General features: G+C 36.6%; 1 protein-coding gene across 4 annotated transcripts in view; it reads left to right on the forward strand.

The window, feature by feature from the left end:
- Positions 1-20682, forward strand: part of LOC131049403 (flowering time control protein FCA) — a 40668-nt gene that overhangs the window by 11414 nt on the left and 8572 nt on the right. For 2 of the 4 annotated variants that reach the window (XM_057983444.2, XM_057983445.2), the window contains exons 2-16: positions 8874-8944; positions 10203-10281; positions 16674-16756; positions 16864-16915; positions 17200-17267; positions 17606-17672; positions 17769-17848; positions 17956-18020; positions 18135-18197; positions 18279-18450; positions 18553-18696; positions 18837-19583; positions 19683-19727; positions 19893-20096; positions 20350-20601. In XM_057983444.2, coding sequence (XP_057839427.2) covers positions 8874-8944; positions 10203-10281; positions 16674-16756; positions 16864-16915; positions 17200-17267; positions 17606-17672; positions 17769-17848; positions 17956-18020; positions 18135-18197; positions 18279-18450; positions 18553-18696; positions 18837-19583; positions 19683-19727; positions 19893-20096; positions 20350-20601 — 2192 coding nt within the window. The remainder of the gene's footprint in view (positions 1-8873; positions 8945-10202; positions 10282-16673; positions 16757-16863; positions 16916-17199; positions 17268-17605; positions 17673-17768; positions 17849-17955; positions 18021-18134; positions 18198-18278; positions 18451-18552; positions 18697-18836; positions 19584-19682; positions 19728-19892; positions 20097-20349; positions 20602-20682) is intronic. The other 2 variants (XM_057983446.2, XM_057983447.2) reach the window with 1 other exon arrangement.

Raw genomic sequence — 20682 nt, forward strand, 5'->3', positions numbered from 1 at the left:
TTTCTGCTTAAGAAAATAAACCCACATGCGTCTGCTGAAATCATCAACAAATAATAGAAAATACCTGCATCCAGTGACTGATGGAGTGTTCATGGGACCACAGATGTCTGCATGAACGAGTTGCAAGACCTTGGATGCTCTCCAAGCGTCTCCATCTGAAAACAGAGTCCTATGTTGCTTTCCAGCTTGACACGCTCCACAAACTCCATGATTCCGAGTTTGAATCTCAGGTAATCCTACGACTAGATCCTCTCGAACCAACTGAGAGAGATAGTGGACATTGAGATGCCCATATCGCTAATGCCAAAGAGTGCTGATGGAAGTACTCCTAGCTGCCATGGCGAGCTCCTAAGAACCAGTAGAATCAACAAGTCTATAAAGACCATGATCCTCAATACCAATTGCAACTGTAGTGCAAGTCTCCCTGTCAATAATGCTGCACTTGTGCAACTCGAAGACGACATCCAATTGTGGTGATTGTTGCATAATTTGACTGACTGACAGTAGATTGAGCCTCATACCAGGTACAAAGTATACATTGAGGAATATTAAATCCCTCCCACCAGATGAAATCTGAACGTTGCTCTTGCCGACAACAGTATACTCTTCACCTCCACCAAAGATCACTGAATCAATGAAAGGCATGTACTCTGTAAACCAATCCCGACGATTTGTGAAATGTCGAGAGGCTCCAAAGTCAATGTACCAGGCTGATTGAACATCATCAGAGGATGTTTGGGCCATGAACTCATAGAAGGTAGATTCCTTCTGATCAAGATGCGTGGCAGAATTGGCTTTTTGCTTGGACCCTCCCTGTTTGGATTGCTGGGATGCTATCAATTTCTGGCAATCTTTCACCAAATGGCCATATATATGACAGTAGGAACACTGTAAGCTCTTCTTTTTGGAAGACTGCTGAGGTTGACTTTGACCTTGTCCTTTCTGCTGGAAGGACGGAGCTTTACCCTTGTACTTATGCGAAGCTGAGGCTGTGAAAGCCTGTTCAGTGGATGAACTAGCGCTGCTTCCAAATTGCTCCTTCCATCGATCTTGTTGGAGCAGCTTGTTGCAAAGATCAGGAAACTTCAAATCAACACTAGTAGAGGAGATATTGAGCGTATCAATGAAATGCTCGTAGGCTCATAGGATCTGGGAAGGCTTTTCAGCGTGATCACTACCATATCCTCTTCCACCATGGTTCGGCCTATAGCTTCTAACTGATCACGGATGTCCTTGATCTTCATAAGATGTGCCTGGATAGATGACTTCTCATCCATCATGATAGAAAACAACATATTGCCTATAGCTTCTAACTGATCACGGATGCCCTTGATCTTCGTAAGATGTGCCTGGATAGATGACTTCTCATCCATCATGATAGAAAACAACATATTCTTCAAAAAGAAAGCTCGGCTCTTGTCGGACGTTTCATGAAGATCCTTCAAAAGATCCCAGATCTCTTTTGTTGTTTTACCTGAAGGCACCTGTGGGAGTTGATCATCTATGACGGAGAGTTTGATAATCATGACAGCCTCTCGATTCTTCACATCATGTTTGTCTTGATTATCACCTGCTGTTGTAGGACAAGATTCCTTGCCCAAAACAAGCTGATCAACGCAACAATACTCAAAGATGGTAAGCATACACTGTTTCCAGGTGTTGTAGTTGCGGCCGTTGAACTTCTGACTATGTTCCAACATGATGTTGGTTAATGATGCCATCACGGAAATCGAGGTTGATCGAGGTCAACTAAGTGAAAGCAAGAGACAGAAGAATCTGGTTTTAAAAAAAATCAGAATAGAAACAGCTGCTGAAAAAACTGAAACCCTATAGGAGAATTTTGGCATGAATTTCGAGGTTTGGAAGAAATCCAAAAATTAAAATTTTTTGCACACTTAAAATCGCATAAATGGTGCCAAAAAAAAGGAAAATCCCAACGTCCACAAAAATAGCAGAAATTGTGAACTGTTTTTAAATTCCAAGGCAAATTTGCTGGCACAAAAATCGAGGCACCCAAAAAAATTTAAGACCAACCCAAAAAAGCTCTCGAAAAACCCACCAAGAATCTGAAAATAGAATATAGATCCGATGGCTCAAAAATCGAGGCACGGAAAACGATGCATCTAGAAAAATCTGACTATGACCCAGTTGAGCTCTTGAAAAACCCACCAAGAATCTGCAACCAAAATAAAATTTCGACTTGAACTGAAGGGCCAAAACCCTAGTCGAAAATTGTAGAAACCCTAGGAAAATTTTCAACCTGCAAAAAAAACTGCCCAGGAAGAGAAAAAAATCTGCTTTTTAAAAAAAAACATCTCTTCAATAAATTTTAATAACAAAAATTTTCGAAATTTTTAATTTCCATGCTCTGATACCATGAAAAATAAATTGAATGAATGATTCAATAATCGGATGATTACATTGAACGATATACACACGTATATATAGAGGTTACAAGACGATGTTCTATAATTAGAACATGACGTGAAAGTAAAAGATTAAAGAGCTAAAAGCTAAATTAAGCTTAAAAGCTAATTAACTAAAAAGAAAAAGCTAAATGCTAAATAAAGCTTAAAAGCTAATTAACTAAAAAGCTAAATGACCATTAAACAAGGAACTAAATATAGGTGACTAAAATATAATTAAATATTCTAATAGAATGTGCATCTGCTATGCTAGATGAATTCCGGTTAAAGCACTGTCTGTACCGGTTATACTGAAACCTCCCTTACCGATATCTTAGATCGCTTCCCAATCCTCTAGACCAATAATCAAGACCGATTACAGATCTTTACATTCGCATTCTATCGATCAAGTTAACATCCCAAAACCTATCTTCGTCATATCCATCATATATCCAAAATGACCTAACCCGGACTGACTTATATACCCTTTTATTTGAATAAACACAAATGCCTTATGTCGGCTTACAAACATATTACAAAAGATAAGACACACGTCAGCCCAGATAAAATATAAACATAAAACAATATGACTGTTGCTGCTTCAACGCTTGCCAGATCAATCTCCTATGTTGGCCTTAGAATATTGGTTCCAAGTTTGCCAGTTAACATGCCTGCCGGTTCCCTTGAATGCTGTTACCTTGATTGCCGGATCTCCCATGAAGTGTGTTGCCATCAATGACAACACCTAGAACCCGGATGAGTGTCAATTGCCAACAGTATCATTGTTTCAACTTCAACAATTTAAAGTTTGAGCATAAAATAGATTCTCTAATTCATCATCCTCATTCTGCTCCTCATCATTGACATTGACATTAGATGAATAAATGCCAATGCCACTTACACTTGCACTTGCACTTTAAGTTTGCTCGCTATCTGAGTCATCAAATGCAACAAGTTGAGAAGTGAAAGCATCCAAATCAGTATGCTCTGGCTCTATATCCCACATCTTCGTTTCCCCTTGCTTGTAGTCATGTTGCTTGTGTGAAATGAGCCAAGTTAATGTTTTAAAACTCACTTTTAGTGTTATATTTTAATTTTTTATGTGGTGGAATAAAAAAAAATTAAATTTTGCAAAAAAAACCACCACCATTTTTGGGCTGTCAGACCCTGGGTTCTACCTGGGTCCTCTTGGGTTTGACCTGGTCCAAACCAGGCCTGTGAATCACGGACCCTGTCCGGACCACAGGTGAACTGGACCAGAACCCCGGACCGGACCGGACCAGTACCCGGGGTCTAGGGGGCCAAACCCGGTAACCTAGGAAATAAATAACAAATAAAACTAGGAACATTGATATTTGCAATTTTAAAATTCATATATGTATATTTTATAAATTTAAAATATAAAATCAAATTTAAAACCTAAAACTCGAACTTAAATATAAATTATATGATATTGAGCTATAAATGTTTACTGTTAATACTAAGTTATATATACTTTTCTTTAATGCTACATTACAATTATTGTTTCTTGGTGAATTAGGATCAGATCTGCTTATGCAAGCAGTGATCCTCACTGGAAAATTTTGTAACTGGTCAGTGAGCTGAGGAAGGAAATTTGAGACATCGCAGACCTGGCCAGGGAGGGCAGAATTTATTGAAGAGGCTCAAAGGGGTGCTTCTCGAGGAGAACTCTCAAACCAACGCTGTACCCATAATGGTTTGCGATGCAATATGAAACTCACTCTTGCCTAATGCATCAAAAAGAAATAACAAAGTTTATGCAGAGACACTGCTTTCATTTGATAAATTGATTGCAACAAATAAACATTTTTTATTCATATCAGAAGTGCGAACAAAAACAAAAATTACATCAATGGCCTTCAATGGCCTTTCAATCCAAACAAACATTCTCACATTCCCCTGCATTCTCTATTCTACCCATGGACTCCACAAGCTCTCCACTCTCTGCTCTCTCCTTAACTGCAACTCCACACTATCCCAACCTTACTGGATGCTGCTAAGCTCTATTGGCCGCACTATTTGCTACCCAGCCCAACACCCAGCGCCCTTCTTCACATTGATACCTTGCCTCTACATATCTGCGTTCCCACCTTCCACTATGCAGCTCCTCTATTTAATGGACTGATGGCCACGACTCCTCTATAGATGCGTTACACTTCCTTTCTTTGGACTGCCACTGCACAGCTCACTACTTCCACAAAATTACATGGCATTAATGAAAGTTGTAAATCATTTCAAGCCTGTCGTTTTTAATTTTATTGGGCTCCACTTTGTGCCATTACATTGCAACCTTAAATCTTCTTACTATTTTGGGCTGACTCTTGCATTTCTCCCTCTACCATCACCACACATGTTTCTCCCATTCTGGCATGAGTAGGCATGATGCTCTGCATGAGACGCACTCGGTAGAAAGTTTGTGAGCAAAATGTGACAATTGCACATGAAACTATCTATCTTTCCTCTTCTTCCAACATTTCGTTAGTACAACTATGACCCTCCTTCCACAATTTCTCACAAAACTGGAGTTGAGTGATAGAATCACCCTTTGAGATTGTGAACAATCTGCAGCAAACTCCATCGCTGTGACAATTGCACATGAAACTATCTCTTTTTCCTCTTCTTCCAACATTTCGTTAGTACAACTATGACCCTTCTTCCGCAATTTTGCTTACCACTTTTCTCTCCTCTCATGGATTGGTATCCATCATGTCTCGTCCTCCTCCACCAATGGCTCTCTCCTCTCTTCTTCTCCTTAGTGGTATCCAACCCACCACCAACCAACTTCTTCCACCAAATATCCTCTCCACTCTTCCTCTCTTTTGTGGATTTCAATCCACCATGAACCGACTACCTCTACCAAGTTTCACTTGCACAATCTTTCACAACTTCCACATACAAACATGCAACATTTGTATTCCGCCTTGTCAATTCACTATCCTCCTTTTTACTTCAACACAAAAATCCATCTCCAATTCTTTATTACTAAATTTATAAAAATTTACCTCCTCATCAAGCTTCTCAAATTTGACTTCAACAAAGTTATCAACTACTGCAATTATTTCCTCTACCTTTTTACTCCCATTTACATGAAAGAAATCAATAAGATTTGATTCAACCTCACCTTTTGTGGCAACCTGTGTCTCACCTAGAATCAATTCATCACTTTCTCTGTCAATTGCTTCAATACACATCAACAAGTCGTCATTTTCAACTTCTTCTTGGTTAGCTTTAAAAAAACCAACATGTTCCTCTTTGACCGCAATATCTTCCTTCTTTTCAAGTTCACCTTCCAAGAAGCTATTGATTCTTCTAATCTCCTCTTTCAAGATGAAATCCTCATCTTCATCAATCTGCTCATCAAACAAGGGGCCCTCGAAGTGCATCATTTTAGCTTCCACATCTTGAGTATCTTCTTGGCTTGTCACAAAAACTACCGTGTCTTCTATACCTTTACCTTCTTTAGTCACTTCTTCAATCACACCTTCATCTTCAAACCTATTGCTAAGTATGATGTCATTATCGCTCTCCATTGCACTGCTCAAATTCGCAACACTTGATGTTGTCACCTCTTCAAGATAACTCTCACTTCCCTCTCTAGTTTCTTCTAAACTGAACTCTGAAATTCTATTTTTATTTCTGATTAGCTCAGTCAATATGGACACTTTGTTCATGAGATCCGTCATCCCATTTTGCACCATCTCTTTCATATCTGCAATCTTATCCTTTTCATTGATCTTCTCCTCCTCTTTTCCAACATCACTATGCCTTTTAATCAAGATTCCAAAAGTCCCTTCCATTGTTTATTCGATCTCATCAATCGTACACGCTATTTTTCTTCTCTCTATTATCTGTTTCGAAAGTCTACATAAATTGATTTTTTCTTCTAAGTCGAAAATCCGGACTCTTGGTCTCACATCTATTCCCTTCATTGTGTAACAGGAAATACTTATTTTACCTTAATTCTCTTTTCTACTCAAATCTTCAAATCCTCAGTTTCACACATGTAAACTGCCTCACATTTGGCCATCTGTTTACACCTGCAAGAGCCTTAACTCCTCAAACCCTCTAAAAAGTTATTCTTGCAAGTTGCATGTACACATGCAACAAATCTCTCACACAATCCAACCCTCAGGTCCTGGTGCAAACTGCCTCACTCTGGTGAATCTGTCTGCACGCTTAGAGTCTTCTCCCTATGATACCACTGATGCAATACGAAACTCACTCTTGCCTAATGCATGAAAAAGACTTAACAAAGTTAATGCAGAGTCTCTCTGCATTCACTCGATTGCAACAAATTAACATTTTATATTCATATCAAAAGTGCGAACAAAAATAAAAATTACATCAATGGCCTTCAATGGCCTTTCAATCCAAACAAACATTCTCACATTCCCCTGCATTCTTTATTCTACCCATGGACTCCACAGGCTCTCCACTCTCTGCTCTCTCTTTAACTGCAACTCCACACTATCCCAACCTTCCTGGATGCTGGTAAGCTCTATTGGCCACAATATTTGCTACCCAGCCCAACACCCAGCGCCCTTCTTCACATTGATACCTTGCCTCTACATATCTGCCTTCCCCCTTCCCACTACGCAGCTCCTCTATTTAATGGACTGATGCCCACGACTCTTCTATAGATGCATTACACTTGCTTTCTTTGGACTGCCACTGCACAGCTCACTACTTCCACAAAATTACATGGCATTAATGAAAGTTGTCAAGCATTTCAAGTCTGGCGTTTTTAATTTCATTGGGCTCCACTTTGTGCTGTTACATTGCAACCTTAAATCTTCTTACTATTTTTGGCTGACTCTCTTGCGTTACTCCTTTCCTCTACAATCACCACAGATGTGTCTCCCATTCTGGTATGAGTAGGCACGATGCTCTGCATCAGTTTGGCCAACAACACTATGAATGCTCAAACAAATGCCGTTTATTCTCCTAATTTACTTTAGTTTGTAGGTGTCTGTTGGCAGATGGATGCCTGATAAAATCAATAGGCTGTTTCTCCAAGTGAGCGGACCCGTTGTTGTTTATTGATGCTAATGGGTGTAATGGCGGCACTCCTGCAGCACAGAAAAAAAACCCTGAACTTTTTTGCATTGGCTGTTCCTTAAAAATCAAGTACCTTTTGCAATTGCTGGTACAGACAAATTTAATGAGCAATTTTAAACAATTACCTAGATTTGAAATTAAATTCACCGAACAGCAAGACCCATGTCTAAGCTGAACAGTAAACAAATTATGGTAGGCTTTCCAGCTATAACAGATCTGGGGTTGCATTGTAAAAGGGCACACAAATTTAATTAAGTGTATCAAATGGCTGTGTATGAACTTTTCTTTTCTTTATTTTTTCAAGAGCATTGATTGAATTTTGTTTATGGATTAGTTGTTTCATTAAGATGTACAATTACAAATGCATGTTTCTCTGTTGGGTTGCCTGTTATAATTTTAGATTGATTGAAAACACCCTTTATGAATGGGCTTTATTTATTGCTGAGTTTTTTTGTTTTTTCTTGTGATTTTTGATGTTTTTGTAGCACCCTTTGTTGCCCTGAACTTTGTGCATGGTAGTACTTAGGGAAAGGTTGTTGCTGGGAGACAATTGCTTAATAGTTGGGACGACACAGATATGAACTCTCCTTAAAAACATGTGAGGAAAAAATTGAACCGGAATCCATATAATATAAAAGGTGATGACTACCAAGTCTTAATGTCTCATAGTGGCATGTTGGAGTCTGGATTCCAGACTATGTTTCAAATTATCGTTGACTTATCATAAATCAAAATGTTAGAATTCAAATCTCATTTGTAGCCCTAGGATACATTTCTATAGAAAGTTATTTGGATGAGTGAGACTGTGACGGTGAGTCTACTCTATCCTTAAACTGAGATGTTTTGTATTAGGTTCCTTTAATGATAGTTTCCTCTTCCTAGAGAGTTTGACAATATGTTACAGATGCTTTGGTACATGTGCCAGGGGTACATAGTAGCAGTTAAGATGCATTGTGACACTGTGTGTATACTTTTGCCATCTGTTTTTTGATAGAAGTGGATTTGTTTGTTTTTGATTCTGAAGCAGATTGTCATTTGGAATCAAACAATAATTAAATTACTTGTAGTTGTGACACATTATTTATATTTTTTAATGCACGAATAAATCAATTGAACATTATAATATCATATCTCCTTTTCAGAGCTTCTTTTTTTCAGCTTTTGTTAATGATAATTTAATGATTTAATGTTGTGATTTGAAATTAGTGTTTTGTTTTGGTTTTTGTTGTTACAAATCACATTCTAAGGCGTCATTCTTTTGGGTATTTGAAAATGTAACGGGCAGCATAGTTTTGTGTTGCTACCTCTTGCTTTCGTGAAAAATTATAGATCTTTCTAATGCAGATGATATGCTTTGGAAGTATTCTAATTTGTCATTCATGCTTGCAGCTTCTGCTGATGGTGGTGCCTTTGTCAAACTATTTGTGGGACATCTACCCAGAACTGCCACAGAGGAGGATGTAATTAGTTTTTTCCCCTAAACAATTTTAGGTGCTGTCAACATGTTATTGATCATTCAAAGTTCACTTTTGACTCTCTTAAACTATTTTACTTGGGTTTACTGGATATATTTATCTCTTTACCAGATATGCATATTGGATGCTAGATGCAGATCTGATATTCTCAGATATGGCATGGATACCATGTCCAGATGTATCCATATGTGAGCCCATATTTGGACTGCATCTGATATGCCTTGATGTGGTACCACACCATTTGGTTCTGTATCCGGTTTAGGGTTATGGAAAAACCATAACAAATTGCAAAAAACTATTAAAAATAAATTGTCCACACGCACACAACACATATATGTGAACAATAAACCACTAAATAGTAAATACACAAATATCATACAACAAAATAAATATTGTTAACAAAAAAGATGAATACCAAAATATATGCAATTTTTTTAATTATTATGTTCAATGGGTTATGTAAAACAATAACAAATTGCAAAAACAATTAAAAATAAATTGCTCTTTCTCTCTCTCTCTCTCTCTCTCTCTCACTCACACACACACAAGACATGCACACATATATGTGAACAATAAATCACTAGAGACACAAATATAACACAACAAAATAAATATTGAAATGAAAGAAGATGAAAACCAAAATATATGTAATTATTTTTGTTATGTTCAATGCCTTTAGATGCATAAATAATTGAATTTTTGTGGATTTTCATAATTGCCATATCTAATCGTATTGTATCAAGGGGACCTGAAAATTTGCCATATCTGTATTTGATATTGTATATATATCCAACTGTATTCTTTTCCTTGCAACTCAGAGCTTTCTTAAAGCCTCATTCTTCTATGATTCTTATTCGATGCAATCTTTGAATGAAGCAAAGTGCATGTTCAATTGTGAGTGGATTAGAATATAGGTCTTTGTAGTGCTGAGCTTCAATGATACAAAGACAAAGTGCATGTTTTTTTTCCATATTTTTTTAAAAGTTAAATTTCAAATGTGCTCATCCACTGTCTTGTTTATAGTGTTTATGAATTTGTTTTATGCGCCATGTTTACCTGTGAGTTTTATTTCATTAAATATACTGTTTAATTTAATTAAAGAGTGCACCAAATTCAAACTACTTGCAACTGTAGTACTCATGTTTACTGTTTAACATAAGATTTTGTCTTGTAAATTTATCTGCTTTAAATTTTATTGTCTTCCAGAATGAATGAATTAATTGTGAAATGCTCTTATGGTCAGATACGTCAATTATTTGCACAACATGGGAATGTTCTTGAAGTTTCTATGGTTAGAGATCAAAGAGTTGGCCAGCAACACGGTGTGTGCTTTGTAATCATTTAATATGCTAGCTTCATTTCCATGTTTTACTATTTGCAGCAATGGAGTATCTAGTGACTTGTGTAATCTTGTTTTGGTTTAGGAAGTTTGTATTTCTTTATTATTCATTTAGCTGGAAGACGTCACACCCTTTACTGTAGTCTCATTGACTTTATTGTACTAACTAGACTTTGTACCTTTTGGAGTACACATCCAAAATTGGCCAAATCAGATGCATCTAAAATGATACATGTAAATCTTCTATTGCCTTAAAGTCTCGTGTATGTGTAATCTGAATGTGGTCATCAATGCTTTTTCAACATAGATTTCAAATCTTACACATGCATCTGTGACATTCAGACACCATTTCAAAATGAAATTTATTGACAGTTACCAAATGCAGAAGGTGTAACATAAATCTTGGAAGGCTGAGGACATGATTTGGGAGTTTGTTAATGGTTGTAGTAGACTTCATAGACTGTTGTTTGACAGATTCTCTTAATTGACATATCAAGTATGGCACAATTTTCTTAGAGCAGGAGTGGGTACCTTTTAACATGAGTTTTCGAACATTTGCAATGCAAAAGCATGACAAGGATCTTCTTCTAACCTATTTCTAAACCATTCATAAGGGAGAATGCTCCTCAAATATTCCCCATCAATTCTTGGTTCCATCTTTACTTCTGGGTCTTTCTTGGTCACTTTCTGATCCTTTGCCAGTGAATTTAGTTCTAAATCATTTTTTAATATCTGAATTTCCATTTATGTCAGTGATCTGAGCTTACTTAGATCGGTATTTAACCTCTAAACTACATTTTTGAACTTCTGTGTAGAAAACCAAAGAAATAATAACCTCGATTAAGCACAAAATGTTACATATAATTCCAATCTTTGTATTTTTCCTCAACTGCCATTAGAGAATGGAGTCAACATTGAAGTGACTTAAAATGCATTACATGTGCGTTTCACAACATTTTTTTTTCCATTTGGAACTGTCAATCTATACAAAAGATGCCATTTTGTTTTGTCAAACACAATGATGAATTCTTAGCATCTAGCATTTTACAAATTTTACTTGTATATGAAACATGCCAAGAACTGTACAGTTATTTTTGCCACTATGTGACTGTAGTCACTACCTTTTTTGAAATCACCTGCATACTTAGGTGAGGAATATCGAATTTTGAAATCTCGGAAGTAAAACTACTGGCTTTCTTTATTTCTTTAAAATTTTAAATATTAAAGTTCTCGATATTTTCTTCAAGTTCCCATTCTGTCATCATTTCATCATACACGTAGATTCCTGAAGACGACTAGGACTGCATTGCTTTTCTTATAATTCTTTTACATCTTCATTTTGATGCTATTGGGTAATTATATTGCCATAAGGGCTCACCAGTGACATGTTTGACAATTTTGTATATATTGATATGGAGTGCAAAAAATTTGTTGTGGTTCTCATGATTTATGGTAGGACAAAATAACACAGTATTGTGTTAGTTTTCATGATCAGATTATCCACAATAAACAGAAAACTAAAGTTGCACAGTAAAGCATACAAATAGAGAATCACACAACACAAGACTACCCTGGGAAAACCTCCCTCTAGGAGGAAAAACCCAGCAACTACAGATCCTCAGATCTGATTATGTTATATTGAATTTGTAAGTACAATAACAACCCAGCTAGGGCACAATTGGAGCAGACTTATCTGAGACTTAAGTTCTGATCTGAACTTGATGAATTTCCAAAATGATGAAGAGCAGACCCCTAGTTCATGTTCACAGTCTGCAGGATCAGATTTAGGCAAATATCTTCTACACAAATGTTAGCCCAGCATGAGGAGAGATTTGCTGTCCTTTAGGAAGAATTCGCTGTCTTCTGAAGTGCAGATCAGAATTCGCATCTAGCAGAGGATGATTGCATAAAAATACAATATCTGTTTAAGCCTTGCAAGTGGCTGGTATAATATATAATATATGAGGTTCATCCTTTAATTTATCTCTAAGTCGGCCCATTTAACCTTGGGCGCTAAAACCTTTTACATATTACAATGATGAATAGGTCCACACGTTTGGAAGCATGAGTCGGCCCTATAATGATGGATAGGTCCACACGTTTTACATAGACTTAACTTCGCACAAATATAGGGTCGGCCCTATAAGGAAGTATGAGTTCTTTTATGTTTGGTGTGGGGATATAGAGGGGCCAGCCCTATTTGTTTTACACATAAATATAATACAATAGATAGGGCCCTGCCCTATAAGGATTCGGATGATGCCTTAAGGCAATCCGAATCCTATTTAATTTTCTAACCTAGTTACAAAATCAACATATTGCACAAAGTACATTTTGGGAAGGTGGTTACCCTGCACAACTTTCGAAGATACTCAGGCATCTTGAATTTTGAAGGTCAATTTTATTCCAAGTGAATATTGAAGCAAGGCTTATCCTTCTTGTCTACTTGTAGAAAATTGATAAAGTTGATGAATTAGAAATCAGAACATGAATGATATCCTGCACAAATATGGGGGCTTAAGGTCTGCATATAGGATTCAAGTTCCTAATTTTTAAGTCAATTTGGTTTTTGGTCTTGATTTTATAAATTTGTGCTAACCATTTACTCATTCTACGGTCTGGTCTGCAGAAAAATAAGAGGCCTCTAAAAGGCAAAAAAATTATCAGGATATCTAATTGAAATATGAAGTAAAAAACAAAAGGGCGTACACAACGTTCTAAGTATTGAACAGAATATCATCCTTGACCTTGTGGTGTTTTCCTATCATTCATCTAAAAATCTTAAAATATCAATGTATCTGTTTTCAATATAAGCAAAATGAGAGTTCTTTTAATAGAATCAGATGATGAGCTAGAAAACATGTCCTATATTTGTTCATACATTGGAGAAGTGGTACATAATCCAAATACAAGAAGTTTACATTAAGCCAGAGTTGCTGGCTACTTCTCCCCAGTCTAGATACACATATCTGCGTATCTGATACTTGAACTGAATATGATACTCCCAGATATAGCATGTTTGTCACACAGTCTGGCGCCTTATCTAGTTTTGATATGGTACCACACTGCCACACTGTCTGGTTGTCTGGTGCCGAATCTGGTTTAGGTTTATGCAAACGTTCAAAATTTGGAACATATAATTGCACACACACACATATAAAGCACACATACATACATATAAATCACTAAAGCACAATTATAATATAACAACATAAATATCGTAAACAAAAATATTAAAATCAAAATATCGATTAAAATAAATATTTTAAAAGTTGAGGTCTTTACCCTTAGATATATAAACAATTGAATGCATGTTTAGTTCTCTAAATGTCTTTTCAAGCCATATCACTGGGGATCACACACATACATATAAATCACTAAAAGCAGAATTATAATATAACAACACAAATATTGTAAACAAAAATATAAAAATCAAAATATCGATTAAAATAAATATTTTAAAAGTTGAGCTCTTTACCCTTTAGATATATAAACAATTGAATATATGTTTAGTTCTATAATTGTCTTTTCAAGCCATATCACTATCAGGGGATCTTGTAAATTTCCTTCTAGTCACGCAACTCTGCATAGATCTAAATCAACATATTTGAGAACTTTAATAAAGTATGAATAGTACTAAGGTCTTTGGATTCTGTAAATGTCAGTACAATGTTTTTTTGATTTCCAAAATTATAATACATGAAGGTAAAGAAATGCCTTCATCTGCGTGAGGGCATTCTGTCAATGATATAGATAGAATTGTTAACTTTACACTTCCTATTTCTTCCAAACATGGGCGATGTCTATAATTTGAATTATGTTTAAAATGAGTATCACTAATTAATTGATCACGATCATCTATTTCCTAGTATATTTTATATCAATATTATGTACATATTTGGTAGAGATTAAAATGTAAACAAATAGGATATGCTCATCTTGCTGAAAATTTGGAAAAATTCTAAATTTCTTAAAGTGGAGTAAAACAAATCATCTGGATTCTGAATGTGCTGTCAATGCTAGCTGAAAAACTTGATTATTCCAAGTGGAGTCCTTTATGCTGGATCCTTGCAATTTTTTTATGTTCTTGCTGTTGAGGACCTGGAAGGTGGCAGATTTTTAAGTAGACTAGGGCAGAACTTATTCTATTCATTGTGATTTAGCTGGTTTTTGACCTTAACCAGGGATACTGTAGAATGAGATGAATCTTATTACTTGGAACTTTTAAAAAGAGAATGGATGTGTTGTTTTGGAATTCTATTGGCAATATGACAGACAGTTGCAATGGATGGAGTAATCAGTTATGTCATGCCTGATGTTTATGGAAAGCTATGTGCCCTGCAACTTGAGAATTGCAGTTTTTATTTCCATGATAATAACATGAAATATGTGACTGGCATGTATTCTATGCTGTATGGAAATAATGGGCAATAATCTGCATGGTCTTGTATGGATCATTTTTTTTACCGGATATGATTGAGGGGGTCTAAGCTCACTCAAATGATGTAACAGATTAAAGCTCGGCAAAGATCCTCAAAAGGTGTCTCTGAAGAGATGGTTGGATTGTTGAGAAGGGGCCAGGTAGGGCGCCTTTTATGCCTAGACATAAAGCTCTTTTGGAGTGAGTCATACTATAGAGTCTTCGTTGGTCCCAATGTGTGTTCGCACATGCTTCCTTACAGCTTTCTCTACGCTCATTGTGATGGATGCTTTACTATCTTCACATATATTATTAATAGTCACACACACAATGTATATGTTAATGAGTACATACGATGTCATCGGAAATTTTTGAACATCTTAATGAAGTATTAATTAGCAACATGGGTGCAGTGATTCTTATTCTTGAGAGACATATTGAGCATCTTCATCAAAATGCTTCTTGATATGGAAGTTAATTGATGTCTTTTTTCAGATCAGTTACCAGCCTGACTTAAATTTGGAAGATATGATATGACTTTACTTATAAATGTGTTAACACAATCTTCCAATATGAGAATGCACATGGTTCTTTTTGAAGTTGCAAGTTGAGGATGTTGATACAAACTTTTCTAAAAACTAAAGGATTTTGTTAATTTTCAGGTGATATTTTTTGACCAATATGATTTTCCAACATTGTACAGAAGTCATGTTTAATTATGATATGTTTACAGTTATTTTATATTCTTGGGTGGAAATATTCATCAGCATCTATGAATTTGTGAGAACAAATCTTTTTTTGTTTTTTAAATCTGTAAAAGGTGGGGTGAATCAAGTCCTCTACCTGCGAAACTTGGAAGAAAAGCAACAGATCATTTACTAAACGGAGTATATAAACAATTTAGAGTTTTCAATAATAGCTTTTGCTTCATATATCTGTCTATTTATAAAACTGCTAAAATTACTAGACTAATATACCCTTGAGAATGGCCATGAAAACTAGTGAAATAATGCCTAGCCTACTAATATACCCTTGAGAATGGCCATGAAAACTAGTTCTTTGGCACTAAGCAAGAAAACTAGTGGATTAATGCCTAACACTGTCTGATTCTAAATGTAAACCAAAATACGGATGACAAAACAAATCTAATGATATAGCATCTGACTAAAAATATTTCCATAACAAAATAAAAGTTAAATCCAAAATAGACTCGTATGCTTGGTTGGAGGAAACTTTAATATCCAGAGGCGATGAGCATGAACCATAAGGTGCTTCTGGAGAATGAGCACCGATACCATAAGCATGGTTGCAATGAACTGGTTTCCGCCAAGATCAGGCACTAAGCAAGAAAATTAGTGGAATAATGCCTAGCCCGTCTGATTCTAAACTTGAGGATGACAAAACAAATCTAATGATATAGCATCTGACTAAAATATTTCAATAACAAAATAAAAATAAAATCCAAAATAGACTGATATACTAGGTCGGAGGAGACTTTATATCCAGAGGCAATGAGTGTGAATCATAAGGTGCTTCTGGAGAATGAGCACCAATACCATAAGCATGGTTGCTATTGTTTATGCCCGTTCGAGAACTAGGTGTCACCATGCCTTGAAGGCCATTAAAGACCAATGTTGTCCATTGATGCATTTTTTCCATGATTTCCACCAAATCTTTTCTTATTTTGTTAGCACTGTCTCACAAGTCATGCCTTTTCCAAAATTCAGCTTATGATTACTTAATAGCATTCTACTTGACAAGCTTATGATTGTCCAAAATTTGTACTTAATGTCATAGCATTTCTGAACAGAGTAAAGTATCTGTTGGGATTATGTTTAACTATCATTATCAGTATTCTATATCACTAATGTTCAATTAACATCATCAGTCTGTTGAATGAAAGCTTTTTCTGTAACTTGACAAGTTTGTGTGTAAAAATATTGAATTTGCCACAGGCTGTTGTTTTATTAAGTATGCAACTGTTCTAGAGGCAGAGAGAGCCATCAGTGCTTTCCACAATCGGCACACATTACCGGGGGTGAGTTAGTAACTTTGAAAAACTTTCTTTTTAAATTCACGGGCAAGGCAATTTTGGATAGTTAAAAATTTAACTTTTGTTACTGCTAAATGCTGTTTTCTTTCTAGGGCACAAGTCCTTTACAAGTCAGATTTGCTGATGGTGAACGCGAACAGATTGGTAATATCTCTCTGTCCATGAAATTGAATCCCTTTGAAAAACAGGAGTTTTTATACAGATTCTATATATTGTGTTTTTTATTTTTGGCCGCACTGGTAAGCTCTTGTGTGATTCTAACAGCATTTGTAGCACATATATTTGAATTTTTTGGTGTGGTTTTCTACGATCCCTTTGTTGACATATATAATTTCTCTATTATATCTTCATTTTGGTATAGTGGTCTAAAATAACTATAAGACATCAGCATTGCATATGCTGACTCTAAATGTACATGTTTTTGTTAGGTACGATGGAGCATAAATTGTTTGTTGGTTCATTGAATAAACTTGCAACAGAAAAGGATATTGAGGAGGTGATTATTTTGCAAATGTGTATTTCTGTACAAGCATTTAATCGGCTGTTCACCGGCTGTTCATCTTAAATGATTAGTTTCTGTGGAACTTGCAAGTCTTGCATTACATTTTAACTGTTAACATATTGGTTGTGTGGGTTGAAAATGTCCTTGTTACTTTTCTGTTTCTTGTCAAGATGTCTTGTAGGTTACTGGTAATCTTTATAAAGTTCTTCACAAGTTTTAAATGCAATGATTGATGAGCAATGTGGATATTTGAACTGCTGAAATATTGGGCATGGTTAGTTTCAAGTTTAGTTTTGATGCTCACAGAATTCCTAATTTTTTTTGACCGATAGATCTTTGCTGAGTTTGGCCCTGTTGATGACATATATATCATGAAGGATGAACAGAAGCAGAGCAGAGGTGGGGATAAGTTTTTACCATTTTTTAATAGTTTGATTTATAGCAAGATATTCAAGGTTAATATTGGCTTTATTACCTGTTAAACAATCTGTACAGGGTGTGCATTTGTTAAATATCCATCTAGAGAAATGGCAGCAGCAGCTATTAACAAATTACATGGATCTTTCACAATGAAGGTAAACACTCTGTTCAAATGCTACTTTTTTCCACTATGGATCCTTACTCTTTATATATTTAACATACGTGAACTACATCATACAATAATGCTAATGTATTGTTTTAGGGATGCAATCAACCTTTGACCGTACGGTTTGCAGAGCCGAAAAGACCTAAAGTTGGAGATGCAAGGTTCAGACATTTATTTATGTTACCACCTAAAACATGTTACATTATAATGTTTCTTGAATTGCTAGTGTATTCCTACTTTATTTCAGGGTTTAATTTTCTTGTTCTATTATCTAGAAATGGCCCCATGTTTGGAGGACCGGGCTTTGGTGCTGAAGCACAGAGGCCATTTGGATCCAGGTAAGCCATCAGAAACTTTACATGTTTGAGTTGTAGAATTGAATTAGTGTATCTATTACATCATTTGTTCTGTTTGTTTAGGCCTACTGTGAGTGGTGGAGGGCACACAGGAGGACGGGGTGTACCTGGAAACTGGCGGCCCATGGGTGTAGCAAATATGAGAATCCCATCTCCACAAGTTGGATCCCATCCTTATGGTAGGCCATCAACTCCTAGTGGAAGATCAGGATCTGTAGGAGGACATTCACCATCGGTGAGGCCATTCAAATATCACCTTGTAGATTATGTTATGCTCTATAAATGTTTGGAGGACTCCTGTAATTTTTATTAGTAGAACTCTCGTCATTGTATACAGGGATTACATGTGATGTCGGGTGATAATCAGGTTGGATCTATCAGTGGTTCCCAGAACTCAATAAATGGTACTATTGAGGGACCTGTTCATGTGTCTGCTCCAGTAGGAGGCCCTGCAAGGCTGACTGCCCCTTCTCCGCAGCAGGTACTTTTTTGGATATTATTACTTCTTTTTTTATTTCATAGGTTTTGACGATATTTGCATTTTTCAGGTGCCTTTACAAAGGGTTTGGATAGTATTTTGCTTAGGACATTTAGTGATGTGCTGGATCTTGTTCTTGACAGGGTTATAATTCATCTTCTTCACAGCATCAGGCTCAAGTTCAAGGTTGGTTACCACCAGTGCAGCAAACACACCAAATGCAGCAACAGTTGCAACCACCATACCAAAATCAACATCAATCCGCGCAATCTCATTCACAATTGCAGACTTCACAGCAATCATTGAATTTGCAGCAATATGGTCAGCATGTGCAATCCTCTCAACTTCATAACCAACAGCCAACACAATCTCAATTACAAATGCAGGCCCAGCAATCTTTACAGCAATATGGTCAACAGGTGCAACAACCCTTACAACCACATTCACAACAACCCACACAATTTCATTCACAATTGCAGGCCCAGCAGTCTTTGCAACAGTATGGTCAACAGTTGCAATCTTCACAACAACATGTTCAACAAGCCCCATTTGGTCATGCACCAGCTTCACAGCAACAACCATCTACATATGGGCAATTGCCTGTTTCTCAGTCTCAAATCCAGCCAAATGTTGCTTCCTCTCTTCAGCAGATTCCTCCTAGCATGCCATTACCAAGCGTACATCCCCAAACTCAGCAGCAACTATCACAACAGCAGCCCTCTAGTCAGATATTACAACAACAGGTGCCTGCTGCGCAGAGCAATATTCAATCCCAACAGCATCTTTCATTTCAACAGCAGCTGCAGTCGCCTCTGGTACCACCACCTTTAGTGCAGGCTACAACGCAATCCCAGCAGCAACCACTCTTGATGCGCCCTCAGCAACAACAGGTGCAGGATAAACATTGTTAATAAATGTAATGATTCAACCTAGTTGAATGTATCTGAAATGTCTTAACAATACTTATTCACGATTTTTTGATTTTTCAGCCTTATTACCAAGTGGCTCCAACGCAACAAGCTGGACTGCAACAAGTCAGTAATACATCTTTGGCTTAGTTGAATGGCATGAAAAGTGATAGACTAATTTTATTTCTTTCTTAATAAGTGATAGACTAATTTTATTTCTTTCCTAATGTTGATTTATTTAGGACTCTTAATGTAGTATGATATTAACATTCTTATTTGTTGTTGATAAAGCCATGGACATTTTCAGCACAGCCACAAGGAATAGTGACAACTAGCTCTACCAGTACACTTCCTATGACTGCCGAAGCCAAATCTGCTGCAGCTGTGGCACCTGTTAGTGTTCCTAGTCCTGCTTCATTGACTTGTGTCTGGACAGAGCATACTTCTCCAGAGGGATACAAATATTATTATAATAGTGTGACTGGTGAAAGCAAGGTATAGATGTACATTTTGTTATTGAATCTTGTTAACTTCACTCGCAACTTTGTGTTTAATTTTACATATTCTGTTTATGCCTCTTTCTCACCAGAGGCCATGTTTTTCAGTTGATTTGCTACCATTTGAATAAGATACAAAATGGTTTGATATGGTTGCCAATTTGAATATCATCTTGTAGCCAGTAATCAATTGGTCATGCTTCAACTAACTGAAATTCATTTTCTTATGATGTTTCCTTTTTGATTGGCAGTGGGAGAAGCCAGACGAGCTGACAAAATTTGAGCAACAAAAGCAATTGCAACAGACACAGCCTCAGCCTCAGCCACAGCTACAACAGCCTCATCAACAGCCGCAGCCTCAATTGCTGCAGCCCCAGCAACAACAGCAGCCTCAGCTGCAGCAGCCCAATGCACAACAGCAACCACAGCTACAGCAGGCCCAGCAACAACATCAGCCTCAACTACAGCAACCCCAGCAACTTGTGCAACCTTCATTATCAACTGTGAGTTTCCTTTTGTTATGTTGTTCCACGTGGGCCATCTTAGTAAAATATAACAGTTATTCATGTTATATATAGAAGATA

This window comes from Cryptomeria japonica, chromosome 1, assembly GCF_030272615.1.
Source record: "Cryptomeria japonica chromosome 1, Sugi_1.0, whole genome shotgun sequence".
Taxonomy (NCBI): domain Eukaryota; kingdom Viridiplantae; phylum Streptophyta; class Pinopsida; order Cupressales; family Cupressaceae; genus Cryptomeria; species Cryptomeria japonica.